Source organism: Diabrotica virgifera, chromosome 1 (genome assembly GCF_917563875.1).
Source record: "Diabrotica virgifera virgifera chromosome 1, PGI_DIABVI_V3a".
Taxonomy (NCBI): Eukaryota; Metazoa; Arthropoda; class Insecta; order Coleoptera; family Chrysomelidae; genus Diabrotica; species Diabrotica virgifera.
The window spans coordinates 266,015,289-266,032,112 of NC_065443.1; the positions used below are offsets into that span (position 1 = coordinate 266,015,289).

At 31.4% G+C, this 16,824-nt stretch overlaps 1 protein-coding gene across 27 annotated transcripts in view; it reads left to right on the forward strand.

Moving 5' to 3' along the window:
- LOC114344868 (voltage-dependent calcium channel type A subunit alpha-1) overlaps window positions 1-16,824 on the forward strand; it is a 460,590-nt gene that overhangs the window by 241,090 nt on the left and 202,676 nt on the right. For all 27 annotated transcript variants that reach the window (XM_050650056.1, XM_050650071.1, XM_050650052.1 and 24 more), the window contains 2 exons: window positions 6,681-6,882; window positions 8,939-9,103. In XM_050650056.1, coding sequence (XP_050506013.1) covers window positions 6,681-6,882; window positions 8,939-9,103 — 367 coding nt within the window. The remainder of the gene's footprint in view (window positions 1-6,680; window positions 6,883-8,938; window positions 9,104-16,824) is intronic.

Here is a 16,824-nt window from a genome sequence, read left to right on the forward strand (position 1 = left end):
TTTTTTTGTAAGCATTTATTAACAATCAGAATTACATATTCTATGAGTTAATTTGATAACAAGTACAATAACTTATATCAATGTAGTATTGTACACTAAAATGGCGTTATGAGGTACATCACCCAGCGGTTTCACCTCAGTTTCAGCGAAGATCTATGGGCCATAATCTTTGCAATCTTCTGTTGTTTAGTGGCTGCAGTAATGGTAATATTAATTGGTTGGGGTGGCCTTCCAATTTCTCGTGGTGTCTGTTGGCTCTTTCTTGAATTACTGTGCTGACTAACGGGATGTTTTGGTCTGTATGAAGAGTTTGGTTGGAAATGTACCACGGGGCATTTGCTATGGTGCGTAAAATTGTTGATTGAGTTCTTTGGATAATTTTTGTGTTTGATTTGCTGGCACAACTCCATAGTTCTATACCGTACGTCCATATAGGTTTGAAGACTGTTTTATAAATCAACAGTTTGTTCTCAATTGAGAGTCGAGATTTTCTACCTATAAACCAATTAATTTCTTTCACTTTCAACTCAATTTGTTTCTTCTTATTTAGAATGTGTTGTTTCCAGTTTAATTTAGAATCAAGATGAAGCCCCAGGTATTTGACGATATTCTGTTGTGGTATGTTGACTTGATTAAGGCTAATATTTGAGCATTGGTCTTTCCTTAGTGTAAAAGTTATATGTGTTGACTTAGTTTCATTATCTTTTATCTTCCATTTCTTTAACCACTGTCCAATTTGGTCTAGGTGTTCTTGAAGTTTTAATACTGCAGCTCTTGGATCCTCTTCAGTTGCAAATATTGCTGTGTCATCAGCGAAAGTTCCAATGGTGGTTTGTGGAGAGGTTGGTAAATCGGATGTCTACAGTACATAAAGAAGTAGACCCAATATACTACCTTATGGGACTCCTGATTGAATTTTGTTACGGTTTGATAGTTCATCCTCCATTTTAATTTCAAATTCTCTGTGATTTAGATATGATTTTAATAAATCAAAATATTTGTTGGGTAGGGATTTTTTGATTTTATAAAGTAATCCTGGGTGCCATACCTTATCAAATGCTTGGATGATGTCCAGAAAGGCTGCTGTGCAATACTGTTTATTGTCCAAAGCTTATTAGTTACATTTGATATGCGATGGCATTGTTGCACTGTAGAATGACCTTGCCGGAATCCAAATTGGTGTTCTGGGATCCAGTTTTGGTCTAGGTGTTCTTGAAGTTTTAATACTGCAGCTCTTGGATCCTCTTCAGTTGCAAATATTGCTGTGTCATCAGCGAAAGTTCCAATGGTAGTTTGTGGATAGGTTGGTAAATCGGATGTCTACAGTACATAAAGAAGTAGACCCAATATACTACCTTGTGGGACTCCTGATTGAATTTTGTTACGGTTTGATAGTTCATCCTCCACTTTAGTTTCAAATTCTCTGTGATTTAGATATGATTTTAATAAGTCAAAGTATTTGTTGGGTAGGGATTTTTTGATTTTATAAAGGAATCCTGGGTGACATACCTTATCAAATGCTTGGCTGATGTCCAGAAAGGCTGCTGTGCAATACTGTTTATTGTCCAAAGCTCTATTAGATACATTTGATATGCGATGGCATTGTTGCACTGTAGAATGACCTTGCCGGAATCCAAATTGGTGTTCTGGGATCCAGTTTTGGAATTCTAGGTCGCTCATAATTTTTTAAGTAACAGCTTTTCAAGAAGTTTTGACATTATTGGCAGTAGACTTATTGGGCGGTATGATGAAACATCTGTTAAAGCTTTACCAGGTTTCGGTATCATAATTACTTGGGCAATTTTTAGTGATATAGGCCAATAATTAAGTCTTAAGATTGCATTTAATATGTACAATAACTTCATTATACCTTTTTTAGGAAGTGGTTTTAGCATTGTTGCTGTTATGAGATCAGCGCCTGGTGCCTTCTTTTCATTCAAATGATTAATTTCATCTTTGATCTCCTTCGGTGTAATTAAAGTTAGTCGCTCTCGTTGATTAATTGGTAAGGCTAGTTCCTGCTCTACTTCTCGTACTTGGTCATTGTCGTGTGGCTTGAAGACTTCAGTTAGATGTTCAGCAAATAAATCAGCTTTTTCTTTGTTGCTTTTTGCCCATGGTCCTGGTAGTATTGAGTTTTTCCGAATTGGAGGTGAAGTATTTATTGGTTTATTTTTGTTTTTGATTGGTTTCCAGATAGAGTTATCTTGACGCCAAAGGTTTGATACATAGTTTTCAAATGAGTTGTTTCTCATCTGTTCTAGAGCTGTTTTTAAGTTTCTAGTTTTGTATATGAAATATATATATGTTTCTAGTTTTTTGAATATGAAAAATGTAGAAAAAAATTTTAACAGTAAATATATGTCGATAAAGTGATAATATGAGATCCTAGTGTATTTGTCTCGTTAAATTTTGGGTATAATACGTCGGTCAATAAGTGGCATAGTCTGCGGTAACTATTGAATCAGCATTTTTTTGCCAAAATTAAGCTTTACTCATCAAACTAATCTCTTTTAGCGGCGATGAAATATTTCAAACGCTTTCCTAATTTTTCGATGCCGCCCTTGTAAAACGATTTACTTTTACATTACATTAAAAATGGGCTTCAGTTTTTGAAACTACTTCCTCATCGGAGCGATATCTTTTGCCACAGAGCATTTATATCGGATAAAAGGTGGTAATAGCTGGGGGCCAGATCTCGACTATAAGCAACTCAAAGCGGAAGCAACTCAAAGCCAAATTTGTACATTTTTGCCATCATTTTCGTGGACCTGTGACACAGTGCGTTATCTTGGCGAAACAACAATTTTTTCTTCAACAAATTAGGCTTTTTCTTTGCGATTAAAGTTTTCCATCGTTCCAATAAACCAATATAGATGTCGTTAAATTATTTCTCTATGTTTCAAACAGTCAACGAAAATAATTCCTTGTGGGTCCCAAAATACAAAAGCTTTGGACGGTCTTTGGTCGTTGACCATCCATAATTTGGAAGTGACGGATCTATGTTTCATTCATTGTGACTAGACTTAAACAAATATTCAAATAAAAAAGTATGAAATATGCGCATAAATATGCAGTATTGTATGCAAAATATGCATATTTATCTAGAAATAAGGATGGAATAAAAAATAATTACAATATTTTTTTATTTACAAAAATACTTAAAATATTATAAATACATAACATATACAATTATTTTAACATATAAATATTATTTTGAATTGTGGTAACAATAGATTAACAAATGATGTTCAAAATTTTCTAATAAAAACATACTTCTATCTGAATACATATATATGTAAATAGAAAAACTTCTTTCGACATCAACTGATGTAACTGGGGCATTTTTTAAATTTACTATAATAGATGGTTCTAAATTAAGTGGTTCGGAAAATGTCCCAGCTAGTACTTGAACCACTTCAGAAAAAACCTGGTAACCACTATTCTTTTCCATGGTTACTTTAAATTTTTGAAAAATTTCTTTTCCAATAGTACCTTTAACGTTTTGACACAATGACTCAAATTCTTTTATTAAAACTGTACTCTCTAACAATGATAATTTGGAGGATTCTAATTGAGTTATAGTTTTCTGGACAAAACTATAATTTGATTTTATGAATGACAGTTGCTGTTGGAGGATGTTATTTTGGAAGGCTTGCTTAGCTTCCAATATAGATTGGCAGCTATCATCCGTTAAAAGGTTAATTAGTTTTTTTAATCAACAAAATGATCAGCATGGAAATTAGCTGCTTCCAACCATGTTACTCAACGTGTTAAAATGGGTTGCGGTGGCAGTCGAACAGCAGGAAGCATATCTCTGTAACATTGTGTTCTTACAGGTGATTTCAGGAATACCTTTTTAACGCTCGCTATTAAACTGTTAACTATTGGAAATTTTTTTCTTACTTCCTCCGCAACTGTGTTTATTCCATGCGCTAAACAAGTGACAGTATTAAGTTTGGATAAAATATTTTAAAATTTTGTCCTGCTTTCACCATATATGGTGCGGCATCAGATAAAATAAGCAATAATTTATCATTAGGCACAGCAGCAGGAAGAAAAAAGTTTGCTAATGCTTCTTGTAGAAACCGTAATATTGTTAGAGCGATGGTTTTTTCTACTTGCTTACAGGAAATTAAATACGATTTTGGAAAGGTTTCATCGCTAAGTACACCAATTAATAAGTGCACAATGTATCTTCCTGACGAGTCAGTGGTCTCGTCCACACATATGTAAAAGTAATTATTACCTATTTCGGCTTTTATGTTGTGGATAACTGAGGAGGAGTATAACAAATTGACATTATTTCTCTTTGAAGCTCGTTCACTGGGAATGTTTTGTTTGCAATATTTTTTTTTAAATAACCAAAGTTTTCATTAGATAATTTTGAAAGCGGTATATTAGAAGATACTAATGCACGACACAAGTCTTCGTTAAAAGTTTCTTGTTCGGTTTGTTTTTTTTAACTTGACTGAAAGCACTTGGACACTGAAGGTTGATATTTTTCACCGGATGTGGTTTTTACTTTTTTAGCTAAATGTTTCGCGGTTCTGACATGCTGAGCTATTTGAAATTTTTTTCAGATGAAATCTAAAAAAAATATAAATATTCTATAGTTGTACCCATTTTTAAAATCTAAGATTGTAGAAATAAACTAAAAATGAACCGTTTGGCATAACAATTAAAATATTTAAATTAAATCAAATAAAAATCGGTGTAGTAATCTTGAAAATGTCAAGAAATGACTGTGCAAGAAGGAATAACCCCCAAATATTTACAAAAGGGGCTTGGTCTTTTCTGTTTACATTTAAAGAAAAAATACTGTGAGCATAAATTAAAAGCACTTCATTAATTAAGTCCAATATATGATATGTTTTTGTTTTTAGCAAAATTAAAGCAAACTATGCTATTGTTAGAAAAAAAATGTTAGCGACCTTTCAGTAGACTATTGAATGATTTGAATTTTAAATAGCTATCCTATTTTTTATCGCAAGGAGTTTAAAAAATGCTTGAAAAAGAAAAAATACATCGATATATTGCGACCTAGCTTTGTGTCGGTACTTTTCTTAAACATAATCTCCAATTTTAAAATCTTTGTTTGTACCACCGTGTAAATTTTTAAAATAAAATAAAAAATAATACGTATGTACTTACGGTTTTGCCAGAACATAAGCAATAAACTTTATTCATATCCATAGATAGCTCTTTGTAAGGTTTTATCCAAGTTGAAACATTGCTTATTTTCGGCATTTTCAAAGCACAATAATTATTCACAATTAGAAATACACTTTGTTTACGCCTCCAATTTTACAACAAAAGTGAAACCAAGTGAAACTGACCGTCAAAAAAAAATTTTTACCTAAAGACATAAACTGGCAAAAACAAACCCTTAATTCCAGGACAAAACGTGACAAAACTATAAGCCGCTGTCTTTTATTAGTTACTATACCAAGAGTTTGAATACCAAAACAAAATTAAATATTGGCATTTTCATGCTATCTGTAAGTTTGAATATAAAAATATATAGTTAACACCAAATTTTCAAATTATATGCACTTTATGCTCACTTTTATAAAAATATGCAAAATTTGACATTTTTGCATTTTTTATGCATTATATGCAAAATATGCAATTTGCATATTTGCCTAAGTCTAGTTGTGACTGCTATCTATGTCTAGTTGTGATACCTATGCAAAAAGTCGGATTTATTCTGATAAAACAAGTGCAAACAGCGACGAAATTAACCAATTCTTTGTTGTTTTTGCTCTAGTGTGAGAAAACGCGCCACCCGTTTTGAAAATAGCGTTCTCACACCGAAATATTCATGTTTCATTGTCAAAACGCTAAACTTTGACAACTTTAGCATATCAGCTATTCCTTTCAACTTCACATTGCGGTTTTACATAGTAACTTCCAGCTTTTTTCGATGTTTTCGGAAATAACCGAATCATTTGACATTCCAGAGCGCCCAGCATCATTGTTATCGGTACGACCGCTTTTGAATTCAGAAAACCATCGTTTAGATGCCGGTGAAAAACTACTATTACCGGCACTCGGATGGGTGGGAGAAGAAACAATTTTTGGTCGGGTGGTTGCCTCTGATTTATCGTATTAATATTTCGATCAACCTTTATACTCAGAGACCTAGAGGTAGGAGCTCCCACCATATCAATCCACTGAATCGAACTAGATTCTCTGTCATTGTTGCAAGGCGCATGGATGGATACAGAGAGGATCAGCGGCAAGCTATGATGTCATCTTTATAAAGGAATCAATAAATTACATTTTTTCCCATTCTCTATCCAATACAGTCGAACCCGCTTATTGGAATAGCCTTAGTGTCAAGAAAAAGTATTCCTTTAACCAGGATATTCTAATAACCGATCATTGGGGGCTAATAGAAACGTTTCGGGACCTTAAATTTCTATTTCTTAAACCGGAATATTCCTATAACCGATATTCTAATAAGCGGGTTCGACTTATGCATTTCTGTGCCATACCAGACGTTTCCATAATATTCGTTTTTCAACACTTTTAATGCCACCACTCACCCCATTTGGAATCTTCGATTACGTTACAACCAAAAAAGACACAAAAACATAAAGTTTCTAAAATATGCGGTGACCCTAATTTTATGGTCGGTGGTGGTGAATATTTTAATAATTAATACTGTTTTTCAGGATTCTGCAAAATTCAATGGCTGCCACTTATGAGGATCAAGGCCCAATTCAAAATTTCCGAATAGAGATATCCATTTTCTATATTGTATATTTCGTAGTATTTCCTTTCTTCTTTGTAAATATATTCGTGGCCTTGATCATCATTACTTTTCAAGAACAGGGTGAGGCTGAACTTCAAAGCGGAGAAATAGACAAAAACCAGGTAAGGATAGTGCAATTTTTTAATATTTAAAAATAGTACAAGTAATGAAGCTTAAAATAGGACAAAACCTCGCAATTTTTACAGAATGGATCGATTTGCTTGAAAATTTGAGAATAAGTAGTGGATAGTCCATGCATCAAAATCTATATCATGCTGAAATGCGCTTTTACCATGGATTTGGTTGCCACACCATCTCGAGGGGTGGAAATTTTTTCTTATTTTATTCGCAAAAGTTGGTAAAAACTTTCATTCTAAGTAACAAACGTTCTATACATTTTTTTCATAAAATTGATAGTTTTCGATTTATTCGCTATCGAAAGTATTAGTTTTATATCGAAAAAATCAATGTTTTTAAAAAGTTTTCTGCTAATAACTCCAAAAGTTTTCGTTTTATCAAAACAACTTTACTTAACAAAAATTTATCTTTTAAAGAAATAAACAAAATCGTTTTTTAAGTTTTCTTTAAGACCAATAGTAATCGAACTGTACTTTATTATATGATGGCTCTTCTTCGTCAAATGCTAAATATTGTAATTTCAAAGTCAAAGACGGGAAAACTATGCATTTTTCGAGAACAACTTGTTCAAACTAATTTAAAGTACTTAAAATTATCTATCTCCAGAAATAAAAAAAGTCTCTAGCGTAAAAATGAAGTGACTTATAATGGAAAGAATGTCAGTCCCTATTTTTTTCAGCGAAAAAGTGATCGCAAGCAACCCCCTAATCACCACCCTAATTAAAATTAGTCATTGACCTTATTTGGTCTTTTTGTAGTTTGTAAAAAAATGGCATTTTCTTCAGAATAGCAAGATTGGCATCAGAGATACGAAAAATGTTTAAATACGATGTTGTAGCATATTTAATTCCCAAGAACATGGTTTGCAAAAATTTTTTTTACTGTAAAAATTGAGTGAGCTATTAACAATTAAAACTTGTAATAACATATAAAAACCACCTTTACCAACCCTTTCAAAGTCACCTCTTTTTGCGACTGAGGATTTTAAAAATATTTAATATTAAAAGTCTTATAGATCTTGTAAAAACCTATCAAATTATTTTTACCAAACTTTCTAAGATAAAAAGTAAAATAGTTACGGTTAATAAATCAATATATTTTTTTGAAAAAAAAAGGAGAAATCCAATAATTGGAAGCATAATAATGTAAGTTAGCGGTGGTTCTTAGTCATTGGCCTTATTTATTATTTATTTATTTATTTATGTATTATTAATAGATTCTAGAAGTTTGACTGGCTTAGAATAATTAGTTTTTAAAAAACTGGAGTTAAAAGCAAATAACGAATCTTTGTAGTTTGGTAAAAAATGCCATTTTCTTCAGAATAGAAAGATTAGTATCAGAGATAGGAAAAAATGTTTTAATATAAAATTGTAGGTTATTTGATTCCCAAGAACTTGGTTTGAAAACATTTTTTCTTTGGCAAAAATTGAGTGAATCATAAATGAATAAGTATATCGAAAAACATTGATTTTTTCTGTACAATACTAACACTTTCGATAGCGAATAAAACGAAAACTATTAATTTTATCAAAAAAATGTATAGAACCCTTTTTGATTATAATGAATAATTTTATCAATTTTTGCGGTCAAAATATAATTAAAAATTTCCACCCCCGAGATGGGGTGGCAACCACCCCCATGGTAAAAGCGCCTTTCGGCATCATATAGATTTTGATCGTTGGACTATCCACTACTTATTCTCAAATTTTCAAGCAAATCGATCTATTCTGTAAAAATTGCGAGGTGAAAAGCTCCGGTTCCTGGCCTAAAACTCCAATTCATTTTATACTATCACTAAACTGTCAAATTTTGAATCCACAAAAAAGTAAAAATTAAGCTACGTTACAACTCTTTTAACATTTTAAACCCATTTGCAGTAAAATAGTCAATCCATTTTATTTTGTAATTTTAACACCACGTAACTTTTTATGGATGCATTTTGCATATAGGTAGTTTTTTTCCATTGAACTCATCATCAAGTATTTTTTTTTCTAAATAGAATCGATTTAAAAATATACATTAATTGTCGTTTGATTTTAGAAATCTTGCATCGACTTCACCATACAAGCACGGCCGTTGGAGAGGTACATGCCAAACAAACGGAACAGCTTCAAATACAAAATATGGAGAATTGTTGTTTCCACTCCCTTCGAGTATTTTATCATGATGTTAATTGTATTTAACACGTTGTTACTTATGATGAAGGTAAGTATCCCAAACCCTATAGAGAGAACAATACATTTAACCTGATTAATCTGATCTGAGTCCAAATCAGCTGCAGTTTACCAAAATTCACAGAAAATTCCAATTCATAAAAAAGTTTAACAAGGAAACTACTTTCTTGTGGCATGTCTAAATTAAATGTTGTGTTTATATGGGATGAGCCAGAGTTGTTTATAATGACAATTACATTTTTACCTAAAAATGATTTGACGTTTCGATTTCCACTTCGGAAATCGTTTTCAAAAAGATTATTAAGAGAAATTGTGTTTAGAGACTGTAAAACCGCCAAGTTTTTGAGGGCTTTATTAAAATTGAGGTTGGTATACTTGGTCATGGTGTTGTAGGCAACAACCATGCTTTAGCTGAAAAGATCTGAGAGTGAATGTTTTATGCCCTATGGTACATCAAATTCTATTTTTTTTTTGTATGTTTTTTGCATTATTTTTATGTACTTTATGCGTTTTTTTATGGGAATGTTCGTATTGTCTTGTGTATTGTGTATTGAATACGTATTTTATGTGATTGAAGACAGACGTTTCACATTTTCTGATCCGATGTTGTTGGTATATTATTGTTGTTCACTTTTTCTTTAATTATTGGCAATCAAAGCATGCTGCTAAAAAAATGAGTAGCAAGCCTATCAGCAGGATGCAGGAGGATTTAGTTGCCAATACTTAAAAATAAGAAGTGAAGATCAATAATACACCAACAATATCGAATGAAAAAATGTGAAACGCATGTCTTTAATCATACACAATTTATATGCAATACATAATACACAACGCAATACGAACATTATCTACCATACAGAAAAACCGCCTAAAGCACATAAAAATAATGCAGAGACATGCAGAATAATTATAATTATTGGAATTTGATGTGCAAACAACATAAATAATAGGCGTAAAACATCTACGCTTAGATATTGCATGACTGTTGCCCACAAAATTATGTCCAAGTATATTAACCTCAATTTTGATATAGGCCAGGGCAATAAGACAAAAATATACGCTGTTCGTGACACTTCAGCAGCCAGGGTACTGAAGCGATTTTTCGACAGGTAATACCTATAGGAACAAATTATAGCTATTTCCTGCGTAGGATCTGACGGCCATTTTTATTTATAAACAATTAACTGTCAAAAATGGCATTTTCCCCTCTTTTTTCAAATCAACGGAAAACAGTGAAAAATGGAAAAAGCTTTAAAATGACGTATTACAAAGTTTGATATACAAATTTATTATCAAGTATATTTAAATGGGAAATAAGCCACAATTTTACCTAAAAATGATTTTATTAACGTTTCGACGCCCAAGTCGGGTGTCGTTGTCAAAATACAAAATAATACTAAATAAATAAAAATGTTGTTGCTTAGTAAAAAATTCTTCTAATAATTTATTTAATCTGACTCATTTATATCGGCAATTCAGACACGTATTATAAATTTTAAAGTAGACGACTTTAAAATGATATTGTCAATATTGATGAGTTGCGTTCCTGGGACGACTTTACTAAAAGATAGTTCATTCGATTACATGAAATCAATCCCAACTCAAGAATATCCGCCACAAAAAATCATAGCATGTAATCTGTCTTTAAAAAGACAACCAAATGCAACGGTGGCACTGAAATTCTCGCGTTAGAGATTTCATAGCAGATTAAATAAATTATTAGAAGAATTTTTTACTAAGCAACAACATTTTTATTTATTTAGTATTATTTTGTATTTTGACAACGACACCCGACTTGGGCGTCGAAACGTTAATAAAATCATTTTTAGGTAAAATTGTGGCTTATTTCCCATTTAAATATACTTGATTATAAAAATGCCACAAGAAAATAGCTTCAGAACAACATTACAAATTTATTGTTAATATAATTGCGAAAAAATGTCGGAATTGCAAAAAAAATATTTTCCCAATAACTGTTGTAAAAATTAGTGTACAGCTTTGAATTTTTTGTCAAATGAGGGTTCTTTGGTGCTTAATATGTGATAAAAATTTCAAAACGATTCATTCAATTGTTTAAATTTTATTCAAGTTGTTTATCCCCGAGAGCATTTTTTTGCAATAACATAAGTCAGAAAATAATGACCATAGAATCATTCCACAAGTGTCAAATGAAAGAGCATGAGCTACATTTTCAACATGGTTTAAAACAGTGAATAAAAAATGCATTTATTACTAATAAATAATTATGCAAAAGTATCGTCAATTATTCTTTATAAACTTTTTGAATAACTTTTTCCAAAATAATTAACTTTTTTACCCTGTTTTAAGTGCACAACTACCAAGTAATATTATCTATATCATAATTGATAAAAATTGTAATAAATATGTATAATTTCTTATATAACAAAATAAAAAGTTTATAAGGAAAGATTTACAATACTTTTCCATAATTATTTATTACTAATAAATGAATTTTTTATTCACTTTTTTTTAAACCAAGTTGAAAATATAGCATATGCTCTTTCATTTGACACCTGTGGAATGGTTTTTACGTCATTTTCTTCTGACTTATGTTATTGCAAAAAAATGATCTCTGGGATAAACAATTTGAATAAAATTTAAACAATTGAATGAATCGCTTTGAAATTTTTATCACATATTAAGCACCAAAGAACCTTTATTTGACAAAAATTTCAAAGCTGTACACTAATTTTTACAACAGATATTGCGAAAATAATTTTTTTTGTAATTCCGACCTTTTTTCGCAATTATATTAACAATAAATGAGTACATCAAATTTTATAATACGTCATTTTAAAGCTTTTTTCATAATCTCGACCATATTTATATTAAAAAAACCATGTTTCCCTGTTTTCCATTGATTTAAAAAAAAGTAAAAAATGCCATTTTTGACACTTAATTGTTTATAAATAAAAATGGCCGCCAGATCCTACGCAGGAAATAGTTACAATTTGGTCTTATAGGTATTACTTGTCGAAAAAACGCTTCAGTACCTGTTCAAGTGGCTGTTCAAGTGTCATGGAAAAAACCTTCAACAACTTGGCGATTATACACTCTTTAAATATATTTTTCTTAATAATCTTCTTGAAAACGATTTCCGGAATGGAAATCGAAACGTCAAATATTTTTTTGGTAAAAATGTAATGGTCATTATAAACAACTGTGGCTAATAAATTCCCTATGAACACAATATTTAAAAAAAAATTTAATGTTTATTAAATGGTAATATAAAATGATAATATTACAAAAAACATGACAAACGAAAGTTTTATAAAATAAAATTTATGAGCAAAGAAGTGTTTTTTTATTTTATTTATGTTTACAAACTAAAACCAATAAAAATGTAATGTGACTTTCAATATGATTATTCTGATTTAATGATATTCAATATGATATGAATTCCATTAATAGATTATTTCTATTATTTTACTATCTGGTATGAGTTTACAGCTATCGAAACATTATAAAACCACCAGACAAAATTATAAATGTAAGTGCTTTCTATTAGACCAGTAAATAAAGTTAAAACTAATTGTATTAGTCCAGTAAAAAATAACAATAAAGATCAAAACTTTCAGATAAATAAATTTTTGTAGATAACTATATTTTGGTGTTTCAAATTCTTCTTCTTTATTGTATGTAGGCTTTAAAGCCTGTTTCTTCTTCAATATTAGCCTCCTAAATTGTTTTAATATCGCACCATTTTTTTCTTGGTCTGCCAATACTTCTTCGTCCATTTGGTGACTTATCTCGTGCTATTTGTACTATCCTATCCTCTGCCATTCTACTAATGTGTTCGTTCCACTCCTGTTTCCGATTTGTCACCCATCCATTTATGTCTTCTACATTGAATGCTCTTCTTATGGTTTCGCTTTTCTCCCTATCCAACAGACTTTTCCCTGATATTCGTCGAAGTATTTTCATCTCTGTTTTTTTTTAGTAGTTGTCTCGTTTTAGATGTATCAGGTCTTGTCTCCGCCGTATATGTCAATATAGGTGTAACTGCTGCTTTATAGATTCTTGCTTTTGTGTCTTGTCTTAGGTGTTTGTTCTTCCAGATTGTGTCATTAAGAGATCCCGCCACTTAACTTGCTTTTAAGCTTTGTTGTCGTACTTCTTCTTTAACATCTACTTAACTAGTTACATCTAATCCCAGATATCTATACCTTGCTTCCTGCTTTGTTATTTTCCCATCAATTTCGATTTTACATCGTAGTGGGTACTTAGATGTTGTCATACATTTGATTTTTTCTGCTGATATTATCATATCGTATTTCTTGGCTGTTGTATTAACAATATGTGTTAATCTTTGGAGATCGTCTTCTGTATCGGCGATTAATGAGACGTTGTCTGCATAATATAATATTTCGATATTTTTGTTCTCCATTCTGTAACCATGGCCTTTACGTAGTGCTTGTATTATTTCGTCCATTGTTATATTAAAGAGCAGTGGGCTTAACGAGTATCCTTGTCTGACTCCGCTTTGTACTTGTATAAATTGTGTTAGTTTCCCATTTATATTTGCATGTATTTGATTATGGAAGTAGATGTTTTTGATGTTTTGTATCAGGTTGATTGGTATGTTTGTTCTATATAGTGGGTGTAGACGTCTTCGACTTGGATGCGATCGAAAACCTTTATCAGGTCTGTATCCTTTGTCAGGTCGGGTGTTTCAAATTAAATGAATTTGTTATTTTTATGATTCTTAAACATTATAAATATGTTAACTATACATTTTTTTGTAAATGTCTTAAACTTGCATTTTTTTTCCGTAATAACTAACAGTAAAAAGTTTCAGCGAATTAAAATCTTTATAAAAGCTGCTATTCTAGGCATTTGTTATCGAATCTTCTACAATTTTTGATAAAGAACAAAATAAAAAAAAAATAACAAAACACTATTGCCAAAGAGTTCATTTATTTGATTGTGTTGCATCTACAGAAGGCATACTTCACATTATGAAGCGCAATCCTTCGTGAATCGGTTGGTAAGCCTTGACGAAATCTGGATCCACTAGTTCACTCATATATGCCTGAGAATATAAGAAACGCATGGCAGTGGACTGAAGCCAAAAAAAACTTGCTTCAAAGCAGCCAATAATGGATCACTGGAAACATTCTCTCTCTCTCTCTCTCTCTTTCTCTCTCTCTCTCTCTCTCTCTCTCTCTCTCTCTCTCTCTCTTGTTGTTTCCCTATTACTGAGGGTCGTGATTTCTTCCAATATTCCTAACAATTTTTTTCCATTGGTCTCTATCTTCAGCTGCTCTAAGAGCGTCGCAGAATGAGTTTCCAGCTGAATTCTTTATTTGGTCAGACCATCTAGTTGATTATCGTTCTCTTGATCTTCTCCCCGGAACGTTTCCAGAAACAATTAATCTCTCCAAACTATCGTCACCTCTGCGAATCACGTGACCGAAGAATTGCAGAATTCGTTGCAGACATATTGTGGACAGCCTTTTTTTAACCTCGAATTGGTTTAAAATGGAAACGTTTGTCCAAGGTATGCGCAGCATTCTTCTCCAGCACCACATCTCAAAGGCATAAATGTTTTGGCGCACGCGTGCGCGAAGAGTCCAAGTCTCTGTTCCTTATAGAAGTATTGAGAATACAAGGGCATTCACCTGTAAACATTATAGGTTAGACTAAAAAGATATTAAGATATCCCTAGCCAATATTTTTGTGTATTATTAGATAATTTTAAGCAGGAACCCATTGAGAAATGGCCTCATATACAGAACAAAAAAAGGTTTATTTCTCTAAGACTCTGCACCGGTTTGCAAGAGCGTTGTGACAATGACAACTTGTCCTCATCTAGCGTATTTTTTCCCTTATAATTTGGTCCCGTCTGATTATTATATGTTACTAAATCTAAAGAGGGGGCTCTTAAATGACATAAAACTTTGGTAGTTTTCCATGTCTAAGGATATTCATCACCTCATGATATTTAAACTAACGCCTTTGTAGAAAGTTGTTTCAAAGCTTCCTTAAATTATATTTAAAAGATCAAAACTTGATTTGAGCTAAATGATAAAGTTATAATATTTTTAAAGTATAAAAAATAATTTGGAAAAACAAAAAAGCTCTTTATTAAAAATAATAATTCAGTATAAATTTTATTTGAAAACGTATTGGTACAAGTTTTTTGTGAATTTTGGTAAGAGACTGTAACGCTGTAAAAGTCGGCAACCATAAGGCTTCCAAGCCTCAAGTTGATACCTCCCGTGTATCTAAAACAAAAACAACACACTGAATGCTTGAAAGCATTGTGCACTACGTAAGCTTGAGGCCGGTAATCAGCATCTTTATGTATTTGTTCATGTGTTCAACATACTGTGATAACTGTTTATTATCGGTTCGTAGGAAGTTCTTTCCCAAATAAATGGTATTTGAAGGTTTTCATTAAGTACAAAATAATACATAAATTTGTTAACTATCAGTATCAAAGTAATGCTGAACAAAATCCAAAAAAAGATAAAACTTTTAACATGAATATATAACTTGTATATAATCTATTTATATTTTTCTTCTTCTTCTTGTGCTTGTTCTTTCTACTTTCTTGATATGATAGGTCTTGATTAATTATTTATATGGGAAATAAGCCACAATTAAAATGAAAAAAATAATTTTATTAACGTTTCGACGCCCAAATCGGGTGCCGTTGTCAAAATACAAAATATTACTAAAATAAATAAAAGTGTTGTTGCTAAGCAAAAAAATTCTTCTAATAATTTATTTAATCTCACTCATTTATATTGGCAATTCAGACATATATTATACATTTTAAAGTAGAAGACTTTAAAATGATATTGCCAATATTTATGAGTTGCGTTCCTGGGACGACTTACTGAAAGATAGTTCATTCGATTACATGAAATTAACCCCAACTCAAGAATATCCGTCATAAAAAATTATAGCATGTGCTATGTCTTTAAAAAGACAACCAAATGCAACGACAGTAAAATTCTCGCGTTAGAGACTTCATAGTAAATCACAAAAAAAAAATTCAGTGGAGAGATTCAAGTATAGTCCTGAAAGAATCAGATAGTAAAAAGAGAAAAATCAAAGAAGCGGCTCTAATTATGCTAAATGAAACCAATTGTGTCGCAAATTCTTCGGTAGAATGCAGTAGGATGTGGTTACCCATACTGAAAGAGGAAGTCAATAGAAAGAAAATACCAAGATTAATAAGTCAATAATATCGAGCTAGTACATATTTTATATTTTAGTATTACTTATATATCTAGTATTATTAATATTATTTATAATTTAAACATGTTACAAGTCAGAATTTGGTATTATTTTTTGAGAGTAAATTAATGTAAGACCAAATACTTACGATGTCGGGATAGTATCACAGGGTTTTTCCTGGTTTTCCCTTGTGATTTACTATGAAGTCTCTAACGCGAGAATTTTACTGTCGTTGCATTTGGTTGTCTTTTTAAAGACATAGCACATGCTATAATTTTTTATGACGGATATTCTTGAGTTGGGGTTAATTTCATGTAATCGAATGAACTATCTTTCATTAAGTCGTCCCAGGAACGCAACTCATAAATATTGGCAATATCATTTTAAAGTCTTCTACTTTAAAATGTATAATATATGTCTGAATTGCCAATATAAATGAGTGAGATTAAATAAATTATTAGAAGAATTTTTTTGCTTAGCAACAACACTTTAGTTTATTTTAGTAATATTTTGTATTTTGACAACGGCACCCGATTTGGGCGT